The 12907-nt window shown below is 35.0% G+C and overlaps 1 protein-coding gene and 1 pseudogene across 1 annotated transcript; one reads left to right on the forward strand and one right to left on the reverse strand.

The window, feature by feature from the left end:
* The first annotated feature begins 2586 nt into the window (after window positions 1-2586).
* On the forward strand, window positions 2587-4732 carry LOC106337380 (annotated as a pseudogene).
* A 1097-nt stretch (window positions 4733-5829) lies between these two features.
* LOC106337390 lies at window positions 5830-9959 on the reverse strand. The gene is made up of 9 exons (XM_013776490.1): window positions 9771-9959; window positions 9516-9602; window positions 9349-9438; window positions 9198-9284; window positions 9013-9111; window positions 6813-8837; window positions 6597-6743; window positions 6145-6518; window positions 5830-6073 (listed from the first exon to the last, which is right to left on the reverse strand). The coding sequence occupies exons 1-9, from the start codon at window positions 9816-9818 to the stop codon at window positions 5830-5832; spliced, it is 3201 nt and encodes a 1066-aa protein (XP_013631944.1). The 5' UTR covers window positions 9819-9959.
* Between the last annotated feature and the right edge of the window lie 2948 nt (window positions 9960-12907).

Raw genomic sequence — 12907 nt, forward strand, 5'->3', positions numbered from 1 at the left:
AGCTTGAGTAACTTATCGGGACAGTCTTGTGCATAATGTCCGAGTTTATCACACTTGAAGCAAGTTATGTGTGATATATCACGGTTCTGTCCTTGCTTGTACGCTTCTCGTTGAGCATGAAAGTTTCCGTGTCTTCCTCGACCTCTTCCTCTCCAGCCGGATCGTCCTCCACGTCCTCTGCCTCTGTTACTGCCATAGCTCTCTTGCTGAGATTCCGAGTTTGAGCTAGTATACATTAGCTTATCTTGATCGTCATCGTGGTGCTCATCTTCTTCCTCACATATCCTCTCCTCATATGCCTTTAGTCTACCGACAATATCTTCAAAACTTGTGGTGTTCAAATCAAGTACTTGTTCAAGAGAGGCCACAATATGAATATATTTTCTTCTTGGCAAACTCTTCAGAAACTTCTTCACTAGCTTCGGTTCCTCGATTATTTCTCCTAGTGATGCAGATTTCGAGGAGATTTCAGATAGCTTCCCGGAGAAGGTATCTATTGTATCCGAGTCCTTCATCTTGAGTCTATCAAAATCTGCCATCAAAGTTTGCAATCTCGCCTCTTTCACACGCTCAGCTCCCACATGCCTAGCTTTAATGGCGTCCCAAACACACTTTGCCGTATCAAGGTCACCAACCTGTAGTACCAAGGCTTCGGGGATTGATTGAAATAACAGAGCTATTGCCATGTTATTTTTTTCTTCGTGTTTGTTCCCGGGGTCAATGGTTTCCCAAACTTTGTGAACCTTGAGTGCAATCTTTATTCTCATAGCCCAAACTGTGTAGTTTGAAGCATTCAACATTGGAAGTTTTATGGAGGAAGGTCCGGCCTCTTTAGAAGGTGTCTCGACCTCATCCTTTATGTCACTCATGATTGATGCTTGTAATCTCTCAAACGTCTGATCCGTTTCTTGTAGAAAGCTCTGATACCAAGTGTTGAATCACAAATTAATAAGAAATCCTTCTCTTATTCAATCAATTCAAACTCACAAGATCCAAATCACCAAAGCTCATATGTTATGTCACAAGCTTGACATCTCCATATATATAAAATATAAAGTCCTAAACACATTCAATATAGGATAACAAGATAACTCCTAATCATCATAGACTTTCCTATTTTATATATGTAACTTTATCTCCAAGCTATTCCAAGCTTATCCCAACAAACCACAACAAAATATTACACGTTGTAGGAGGAAATAAAGACATGCAAGTGGATCCTCTTGATCTAAGTTCTACAATCAGACCATCTTCTTACCCGCATCTTCTGAATTATGTTCCAAGTTTGGCTCAAATAAGAAAAGGTACACTTCTTGGGAGACGCAAAAGGGAAGAGCAAAGCATGTGATTTGTAACGGTCTCTTTTCTTGTTTTAATTAGTTAAATATGATCAATATATGTTCCTTGCGGATGTGTTATTGCTAGAGTGATTCTATGATTTGCATGGGCAGAGTTTAAAAAGTTACAGTCAATGGATAATGAAAACCTTACGCCAAGACAATAGAACTCGATAGTGAGCATATAAGGCTATATAACTCGGGATCATCTATTCACTAAGGTCTTTGTATGGAGTTTGGTGTCACAAAATCTACTTTCTTTGTGTTGATTTTGAATTTTATTATAGAGTTCTCCCAAATATTTTACTTTTATCTTTGAGTTTGAGGATCTTGAATGAAAGTATATCATAAAACTGAACGGTCTCTCTTTAAATATTGGTTTGCATTACACAAGATATTATAATCACTTCATGTCATGTCCAATTGTGATATTGGCATACTCATTAATCCAAAAACCTGTGTTTTAAATGGCGCCTTTTGCGCCAAGGCGCAAGGCGCACTAAGGCGACAGTCCTATCCCCGCCATGCACCTCCTAGGCTAGGGTATGGTGGTCCGTAAGGCGCGCCCCATGGAGCTTTTTGGCCATAAGGTGAAAGTATCAAAGGCGATGCAAAGGCGCGCCCCATGGACTAAACCAGGTATGAAACCCTACTACCTTAATTAATAACCAATCTTAGACGTCTAAAATACTTGGGAGATTCAGAATCTTAAACGTCTAAATACCTATGAAAACCCTAGCTTCCTCTTTATAAAAGACAAGTTACATAACTTAACAAAAACATAGATCTCAAGTTTTTTTGCTTAAGGTTAGAGTACTCTCTACTCTTTCTAATCTCGTATGTGCTTCTTCTTATTATAAATTCTTGTGTTGCTTTGTCACAGATTAGAACGCACTGTGGTAGCTTGGTCGGAGTTAACAACACGCGGTTAGTCTATGACTCTCTGTACTTTCGTTTTATATCATTTTTTTTCTCTTAATTCTGTCTTAGCTTTGATCACAGTCTAGTTTTAAATAACTGACGTCTTACTAATATACTTACCGGCTTTTGAATTGAGTGTACTCGTGTATGATCAGTCTTGTTTTTGTCTCATGCTCTTTACATGTATATTATAATTTTTGTCTCATGCTCTTTACGTTTATATTATAAGTTTATAACCAACGGTCAATACTATTGACAATACTCAAATAGTAATTATTTTGTTATGTTTTTCCTTTGATCAGAGTTTCAATGTCTGAGGCTACACGTCCTGGAAGTGATCCAGGAAGAAAATATGGAACCATGTTGAATAACAATTCTAACTCTTGGAAGTGTATCTTCTGTATGAAGGACTTTCATGGTGGGATTTCACGTCTCAAGCAACACTTAATTAAGAGAGGACCATAGGAATGCCAAAGTTTGTAAAGTATGTCCACCACATGTGAGAGAGGATTTAAACAGATACAAGAAGATGAAGGATGACGAGATAGCGTAACATGGTTCTCCAAGTAGAAGAAGAAGGTCTTGACGAGTATGATGAAGACCGCGAGAAGGAAAGTCAGCCGCGATGGTCTGTCCATGCTAAGAAGAGGAGAGTTAGAGGTCCATTGGACAGGTATGTGACTACTCTTCTGCTTGATATTTTTGCAAGCAAGGAAAGATAGAACGAGTGTTCTTGGAGCTTGTGATAAAGATTTAAAGGAAACGGTAGTTGGAGGTATCACTAGGTGGGTTTTGGGTGCTGGTCTTGTGTTCAATGCAGTCACCTGTCCTAGTTTTGGCGAGATGATTAAGTTAATTGGGGAATATGGAGTACGATTAAAACCACCAACCATGTATGAATTAAGAGTTCCACTGTTTACTAAAGAAGTGCAGAACACTTTGTCCAAATTGAGGAGAACAAAAACAAGTGGGCTAGTAAAGGTTGTTCACTTATGTTTGATGGTTGGCATGATTCAGTGGCTAAGAAAGACATTGTCAACTTCCTAGTTAATTCCCCTAAAGGTTCTGTTTTCATGAAGTTGAAAGATGTCTCAGAAGTGGTGAAAGATGCGACATTGTTGTTTAAGATGCTAGATGAGATGGTTGAGGAGATTGGAGAAGCTTATGTAGTTCAAGTTATCACAGACAATGCAAAGAACTACATAAAATCTGGTATGTATGATCCGAACCAATATTTTATATTCAACGTTTTTATTTCTTTGTTTTAACACTTTACATTTAAATTTAGGAAAATTGCTTGAAGCAAAAAGACCGCAATTCTACTCGACTTCATATGCTGCAAATTGCATTGATCTAATGTTGGAGGACATTGGAGAAATCCCAGCATTTGAAGAATGCCATGAAAAATGCATGTTCATGAATGGATATCTACAGCCATGTCCCTCTTGTGAACATGATGAGGAAATTTACCAAGCAAAGGAATCTGCACAGACCGGCTATAACAAGGTTTGCTACTTCTTGCATAACCATGACTCAGTTTCTCAAACAACAGAAGCCTTTAAGGGATATGGTCAATTCTGCTGAATGGAGCGAGTCTAAATGGCCCAAAGAAGCTGGAGCCAAAAAAGTTAGACAGTATCGTATGCAAGCGAGCTTTTAGAGGAATATTCGACGTGCTCTAAATCTCATGACTCCTCTTGTAAAAGTACTTAGGATGGTTGATGGAGAGAAAAAACCAGCTATGGGATACATTTATGCAGCCATGGACATGGCAAAAGAGACAATCACAAAGGATTTCAAGTGGAATAAAGAGAAATACGAAAAAGCCTTTGAGATCATTGACAAAAGGTGGGAGTGTCAGCTTCACCATCCTTTGCATGCTGCTGGGTATTTCCTAAACCCTTCAATCCATTACAAATATCACGATGATGTACGTTGCGAAGAAGTGGAAGGGGGCTTGTACAATTGCATTACTAGGTCGGTCTTTTAAATTATGTTATTGTTTTGCATTAATAGTTTGGTACACAATTTTCAGACGATAATTTTGTATGTGTTGCATTAATAGGTTGGTTCCAGATACAGAGACTCAAGACAAGATAATGGCAGAGTTGGATGCATTCAAGAACTCTACTGGTATCTTCGGCCATGGCATGGCCATTAGGCAAAGAGATATCAAAGCACCAGGTAAAACAAACTTGAATTACTTTTAGATAATTGATCATTTAAATAAATACTAATAATATTTTTATTTTAATATCTGAATGGTGGTCTTGTTATGGATCTTCTGCTCCAAATCTCAGAAACTTCGCTGTTAAGATTCTTAGTCTTACTTGTAGTGCTACTGAGTGTGAAAGAAATTGGAGTGTTTTCCAACTTGTAATTCTTTTTAATCACCTTTATTTTATATTTCTAGGTGATTTCGTTTTACTTATAAGTTCTTAACTTGATTTGTAACAGCTTCATACGAAGAATAGAAATCGACTAGCACAACATCGGCTGAACAACATGGTTTTTGTGAAGTACAACTGAGCTCTAAAACGCCGAAGCACTAGAAGTGACAGTGTCACCACAGATCCAATTATTTTGGATGAAATTGATGAAAGCAATGAGTGGTTGATTGGAAGAATGGATGGAGATTCATCTGATAATGATGATCTGGTGTGGGAAGATGATGATTTGCCATTGAGTGTTGTGAGCCAAGCTATGGGTGCTGAAGAACCCAACTATTCTACTAGAGGAGCAACTGGTACAAGTACATCTAAAACAGATAAAGGAAAAGGTGTTGGTAGCTCAAATCAGAAAAAAAACGTTACGGACCATCTCAAACCGTTATGACATTGGTTGATGAGGAGGATGAGTTGGAAGAAGATTTAGATGAAGATGACCTTGGGTATGAGGATGTTGACTTTGATGATGAAGATAAGAATGATGGCGCTTACAAAGATGATTTTTAGGTACTGTTTTAAAGTTATTTATTTTGGTTTTCTACATTTGAAACTTTGTTTTGGGTTTTGGTTTTGAATAATTTTGGTTCTGAATTTTCATTCACGACTCTGAGTTCTATTGCAACTTTAACGATCTTCAAATAATAAAGCTTGCATTTAAGTTTCGTGTCTTGTATGTGAATCAATCATTCCTTACCTAAAGTGTTTTCTTCTCAAATACAAGACATAACTAATAGCTTCTCCAAGTGGTCTGCAAGCTTTGTTGTTGTTGTTGAATGAATTTGAAACAGGAGAAGCTGTTAGAAGAGAAGGGAACAAGGTTGGATAAACGGCTTCCCACTTTGATCATCAAGACGAGCGACTTTGTGCACCATGGCGCAAGGCGCAAGGCGCATGGCTCGAACCGTCTCGCCTTAGAACGCCATGCGCCATTTAAAACACAGCAAAAAACTAATGTCAAAAGAGATAAGGAAGTTTTACAAACTGCATGATCTTAAGTATTACATCATATATTCCAAAACTATTCATATATTTGAATAACGCAGTACAATACGTATCAACAATGTTCAGACCTTTTAAGAAAACACGTCAGATTCTTAAGAATAACAATCACAACTTATACATGGCTAGATTTCAGAATCTGGTTCTTCCTCATTGCTCTTCTCAGGGACTTCTGGTTCTTCGTCATTGCTCTTCTCAGGGACTGACGGATCCAACGGTGGTTCCGATGGTGGTGGAGGAGCAATAGGTGGATCGGAGGCCGTTGGTTTTGGTGATGATGATGATGAATTAGGACTATACCACTTAAGCAACCTATCTTTGTTTTTAGTCCACCACTCTTCTGCTTGATGCTCATCAAATCTCTTTTTACTACAAAACAAATACTTATCAGGCATGGTTTATAACTCCATACATAAAACAATCGTATTCATGTAAGTTACCTGAATCTAACTCGTCGGAAAATCTTGTTACCATTCATGTCTACCACAAAAGTCACATAAACGCCAGGTTCAAACTGTTCTTTACTTTCCTTTCCCCCTGTTCTTGATGATGATGATGAAGATTCTGTTGGTACTGGCTTTGATGAATTTGACTTTTCGGATATACTTGAGTTCGATGATACTTGTTCATCAACCTTTTGATCTTGTGTGTTTCCGGAAGGAGATGTTTCTTGTTGATCAAGTATCGAAGTTGTAAGTATAGATGTTTCAGATACTTCGTTTGTATTTAGATAAGCTTCAGCTTGAGAGTTAATGGACTCGAAAGCTTCACTCTCTGATACTTCAGGTGGTAGTTTATCCTTCAATCCTTTTAACTAATTATAGAAAAATATTATATGGTATGTTGCCAAAAAAATAAAAATAAATCTTTGCATTGAAAAATTGGAGCAAACCTGTTCTGCAACAGACTTTAGGGCTTCTGTAGCTGCTTTATGCTTAGAAGATTGCTTTGAGGCTAATTCGAAAGCTTCTTTAGCTGCTTCTTGAAATTTATGGACCTCTGTTCTTTGATTATTGCATTTCTCTTTCAAGTTCTTAACCTAAAAGTTGACGAAATAATGAGTTAGATTCATTATTATACTATTTGTCACTGACAAGAATAAAGATACCTGACTCTGCAGCTTCGTCATTTCTTGGTTCATAACTTCATTAGTCTTCTTCAAACTATCAATAACGCTCCTCGAAAATCCAGAAGTGCGTGGAGGGCTAGATCTTCTTGCGTATGGCGATGAAGATCTTCCAGGTAAAGGCGATGAGGATCTTGTAGGTGGAGGCGATGACATTGGTCCCACTAGTAGACGCTGTGGAACAGCAGCAGGAGAAATAGGTTTTAGTAGACTTGGGAATGCAATGTCTTTAAGTTGTTGGAGAGATGGAACTTGCGAGTCACGGACATTAGAAGAATTAGGTCTACATCCAGGCCTTGATGTCTTGACTGATTTTGTATTTCCGGACAAGAGAATTTTAGATGACCTTGTTGTTTCTCTATCTATTCTTACCGAACCATCTATTGACGACCGTCCAGGAGTTGCAACATTGTTCCTGTTTGCATTAGTGATATAACCAGTCTCGGCTGCTTTAAGTTTGTTGTAACAAGCATCGCATACTCGATGTGGCTTCCCTGGAGTTGGAGCCAATGCTGCTTTCAAAGCTTTCTTTGAACTACAAGCATGACAATGGACTAAGCCACAATTGTAGCAGTTGTGTCTCTTACGTGTGAATCCAAATGCTTGGCGACATCCGGAGCAGATTGACTGATCTGCTCCGGAGACCCATTTATGTATACATATACTAGATGTGAAGTTTGAGCCGCAAGATAAGCTCTTCACATGCCGGTCTTTCAAGGCTTCAACTAATGTTGGTGTTCTTCTATCTTCTGTATCACCGTGTCCTAATCTTCCATTAGCACCTTTCCCCCATGTAAAAACTTCACTTCTAGATGTCAAAACCGCAACATGGTGATCTCCACAAGCGATTTCTTCCACAAATTCTCCCACTAATCGGTCTTGCACCAAACAAGGTACTTTACCATCAGATATTGAGTTACCGAGTTGACCATGTGAACTCCCGCCCATAGTGAAAACATGTCCTGAGGTTGTAAGTGCCACGGTAAATGTATGCCCACAAGCAATTTGATGAAAGTTGTAATCAATAAGTGAAGAGACACACGTGGGTAGCAAGTAAGTCTCTTTGTTCCCATGCCCTAATCTGTTTTTATCCCCATCACCCCAAGTAAACAACTTCCTAGGTGACATACTGGTACCGGTCTGGCCCATAACCTCAACAATCGCCGCGGTATGCCAAACGCTACAAGCAACTTTCACAGTTTTCAAACCATTTAACGATTGTACTTCCTTAGGGTTGGAAACGCTTTCTCTGTTTCCATGTCCCAAAACACCAAACGCACCATCACCAAAAGTGAATAACTTCCCATTTGCAGTTGCTAAAGCAGAATGCCATGTGCCACAAGCAACAGAGAGTACCTGAAGACCTTCTAATGGACCAGAGACTCTTTTTGGTATCCAATGGCTAATATCACTACCATGCCCTAAAAGACCCACATTGTGGATTCCATCTCCCCACGAAAACAAGTCCCCAGAGGTGGATACAACACAAGTGTGATACTCTCCACAAGCAACAAAGTCTATGTTGGTTAAAGCAAGAAACTCAACGAGTTTGGGACGACAAATGTCGACTTGAATACCATGTCCAAGCCTACCTCCAGCTTCTTCTCCCCAAGTAAAGACTTCTCCTTGTCTTGTCACAAGCGCAACGTGCCTTACACCGCAAACAATCTGGTGAACATCAAGAACAACGTTGGATTCCAAGGGTCTTGGAGTTAACACATCTGTTTTCACCGTTTCTTTGCTAACAGTCCCATCTGGTAGTATCCCTTCGCTCCAAACTTCACCCCAAACGTAAACGTCACCTAATGATTCTATATCATCTGGACCAGAACCTCCACTTGAACAACTTGGTGTGCTTGAGACACTAATCCGAAAACCATCAGTACTTGGTCTTAACATGTTTCCACGTTCATATCCTAGATCGATTGATGTTCTACCTCGTGGAATATTGTTTGAGACAATGTCTATTGATTGACGACCAGTGGATAAGTAGTCACTATCATGTATCTGAAGAAACAAAAGAATTAATTCATATTAAACTTGAATTGTAAGTATAAACCATGTACAGAACAAAGACAAAGGAAGTATGGCTTAGGACTTCAAATAGGTTTGGTCAGAATTTGAGGGAAAACGTTAGTCTACGACTATATATAAAAGGAGAAAATTAAAAGAACATGCATACCTCAGGGATCTCACTTCTTGCACGTCTATTACGACTTCTTTCAATTATATACTTAAGGGCAGCAAACCAAACCTCGGTCTCAGCTTTGTCTTTACAAATCTGCCCAAAATAAAAATGGTTTGCTTATTTGAGTTTCAGTGTTATAACCTAAGTTGAAGAGAGCTAAAGTGATATCTTTTACTAACCAAATCAAGTGACCTTTCTTTGTTATTATATAGAAGTGAAAATGATAAGTGATCTTTCTCTGGACGTAAAAATCTCTTGAAAACAGCCTGTTCATAAGAAGTTGTTAATCCACATGACATTGCTTTATACGATAATTAGGTTTAAACGCACAGTTCTTTGCCCTGGGACGATTCGAGAAACTTCTGATAACTTTAAGCCTTTTTCTTCTCCATGCGAAAACCAAATCAACGTTTTATCATCCTATCATCAACATTGTTATAGTTAGCGTAGTCCAGTAAAAAACATTGCATGTATTTTATTTATTTGAAGTAGAGTACCGGAGAAAGCCTGAATGCACGAAACTTAGGTTTCCCTTTTCGACTGTACTTGACTAACTGTGTTCCCTTTTTCAAAATGATAAGTGCCTACAAGAATATTGCATACTTCATGTTAGGTCTACGCACAATCGTGTTATTCCAAAATTTATTCAAGAAAGTGAAGAAAATGATAATTGCATGATTCCAAAAGATAATTCATAACAGTATCCTTTTGAGGATTATAAGAGAAAAAAAATAAAAAGAAGAGAAACAAACTTGGTCGATGTCACGTTCGTAATAGACATAACTAGCAGGATCTGCCATTCCATCTGAGAAACCCGAGAGAAGAACGCCGAATAAACTCAAGAAGTATCAAGTGGTGTAATTCACCTGTCTTCATAGATGCATCTGCCGTTGCTTCCTTTCTCAGCTTGATCCGTTTCAACTCTCATCCAATTCTCTTTAGACCTTTTAAACCGTATCCACGTATGAAAATATATTTGAGCAATTTGAGTCTCAAATAATGATATCAGAAACGTCATATGGATTTTGAGGCATTATCGCCACTTTAGGAATGTTTGAAGCTACCATAAAATTAGCCTCAGACTTTGGCGCTCTTCCCTTCTCTCTTACCACGTTTCTCTGTTCTTTTAAATTTAAATGATTTAACAGCCTTAAAATAGGCATTTTAATCAAGGGTTGTTAGACCATGATTAACGCCGAAACTCAAATGGGTTTCTTAGTTTTATTGTCTGAATAAAAAAAAAAATTAAAAAATTAAAAATCAACCAATCGCGGATCGCCACGTGTCAGTAGAGCCCACCAACAGTGCAAAAAACCAGCGAACAGAGATCCTTATTCTAGTCTTTCTGCCACCGGTTTTTTCCTTCATGTGGGCCCCTCCCCCCTTAAAAAATCCACTAAAACCCCACTAAAAACTCCGATAATCCTGCCCTTAATGTTACGTGATGTTGTGAGAAAGAATTTTCTCTTTTAACTGTAAGAGATTAGACCAAGTCAATTCATAAGTACTTTTGCAATATCAAATAAACATAATGACATTGCAAATTGTATGTTATATTGAAATATAAATAGAAAATCATACTCACAATTTGATTTAAGTAAAAAAATTATGCTCCAAGCGAAAAGAATTAACATCATAGAATGTAGTAGTTTGTAATTGGTCGATGCATCATATACTTAAACAGGTAAGTATAATTTGGATTCTCTAGTGACAGATGTAAATTGATCCTTGCTAAGTAAACCCTAAAATCAGTCAACATGATAATCAGAAATTCCATTGGTGCACTACTTAGAGTTTACAAAATATTTTAATTATTGTAAATATCAAATGTCCATTCATGACCTTTCAAAATTTTATTGTTTACTTTCTTTTATACAACTCTCGACTGATTATCACATTATTATTTCTAATATTTTTGGGAAAAGCAACATATATCAAATTATTATAAATATTTAAAAATATATTTTCACATCCCCTATATATTAATTGAAAAGCACTACAACATTTTTTGTAGCCACTTGTTATCACTAAAATGATTCTTAGAATTCTTAGAGAAATAGATCGGTCAATCTAAATATATAATAAGCTATTTATTAAACTAACCATAAATTTATTATTATTGTACTTTATTATTTCCTTAAATAAAAGTTACGGAATTTCCAAATGTGGTTAAAGTATATATGACAATTAATGATTTTGAATAATAAAAATTTGTTAAAAAATTAGTATATCTTCTATCATATTTTTTTAATTTTAAACTATTAAAATAAATTAAAAAAATAACATTAACCATATAATAAAAATTAGATTTTTCTATATATGTTATAAGCTTTTTTTATAAAAGCTTTGAACAAACATTGACAACTTATTTTTTTTAAAAAAACAAAATTAATAAAACTGTTAATCTCATAATGAAAATTTTGTTATTAATAATTTAAATTTTTTGATATAAAAGATAAAATTGATCAAAAACATATGAATAGAAGACATCATTTAATAGATATTAATATTAAAAATTATATAATTAATATCATTTAAACAAGGAGAAAAAAATATTGTTTGGATTAATAAAATTTATTTATATGTTTGCACCAATTTAATTTATATTATTTCAAAATATGTAAAAATATATAATACATAAAATAATTTATATATATATAATGTTCATTCCGTGCAAGGTGAGGGTCTTAGCCTAGTCTAAGATGAAAACCGAACTAATGCGTTAAACAAAACCAGTCTAATTTGGTTTAATAAAAATAAAAATAACTGATGTTATAAAAAAAGAATAAAAATAACTACACTTCAATTTGAAAGAATAGGTCACTCAATATACCCATAAAATATGTAAATGTACTAATCGAGTTTTATACCTAAAATGAAAAGTCTAACTAAAATAAAACATATTATTTTATAGTAATAATTTAACTATTTTTATACATATAAATTACATGATACTTTAAAATATATTAATAAGTAAATAAAATATCAATTAATTGTTACATTTTATTTATTTTATAAGAAAATAAATGCATGAGCTTTTAAAAATATTATAGTTATATTAATTTTTGTAATTTTGACTCTATCAATACTTTAATTTAATTTTTCAATTTGATTTTCAAAACAATATATATATATATATATATATATATAAATATATATATATATAATGTTATCTATACTATTATTTAAGAAGTGATTTTGTTGATTTGTCATCTTCTCCATAATTTTAGGTTATTTTGTTATTTTTCATGTTTTATTAGGTTTTAGTTGAGTTGTTAATTTACTATTAGTTTTTAACAGAGTCATTAATTTATTAATTTAAATAATATAAGTATATCAAACTTTGTAATTAGATATATAATTATTTTGATTTTAATTATTTGTCATGTAATCTATAATTTTAGTTAATTTATTAGTTTTTATCTGAGTCAATAATTTATTAATTTAAATAATATAATTATTCAAACTTTTTAATTAGATACATATTTATTTTGTTTAACTTTGTAACCTTGACGAGTTAGGACTAATTCTTATTATTATTATTTTAAATCATATTTGTTATTGAATATTTTTAAATCATATTTTTTGACATGACGCTAATTTGTTTTTAATGTTTAATGATACATTTAGCATGCACACTGGGTCAGTGTATGCAAAACAAGTATCAGATTTATTTAAATTGGTCCTAAAAATCACCGGTGATATGTATTTTTGAATTTTATCAAAGTTCTCTGCATATTTCTGCGTGGGGAATAACATGTACCACTAAATTAAAGACTTTTCCTTCTTATTATTTACATCGGGAGATGAGTATGCTTGCACTTGAACCACTGGAAATAAATCCTGGATTTTTTGAAAAAAATATAGCATTTACCTCTTATTCAAAACA

The sequence above is a fragment of the Brassica oleracea genome, chromosome C1, assembly GCF_000695525.1.
Source record: "Brassica oleracea var. oleracea cultivar TO1000 chromosome C1, BOL, whole genome shotgun sequence".
Lineage (NCBI taxonomy): Eukaryota > Viridiplantae > Streptophyta > Magnoliopsida > Brassicales > Brassicaceae > Brassica > Brassica oleracea.

Coding starts and splice junctions, on each gene's coding strand:
- LOC106337390 (XM_013776490.1), bottom strand. CDS start 9,818: ATGGCAGATCCTGCTAGTTATGTCTATTACGAACGTGACATCGACCAA. Junction 9,285..9,348: donor TCGTCCCAGGGCAAAGAACT/GTGCGTTTAAAC, acceptor TCTTATGAACAG/GCTGTTTTCAAGAGATTTTT. Junction 6,744..6,812: donor TGACGAAGCTGCAGAGTCAG/GTATCTTTATTC, acceptor GTCAACTTTTAG/GTTAAGAACTTGAAAGAGAA.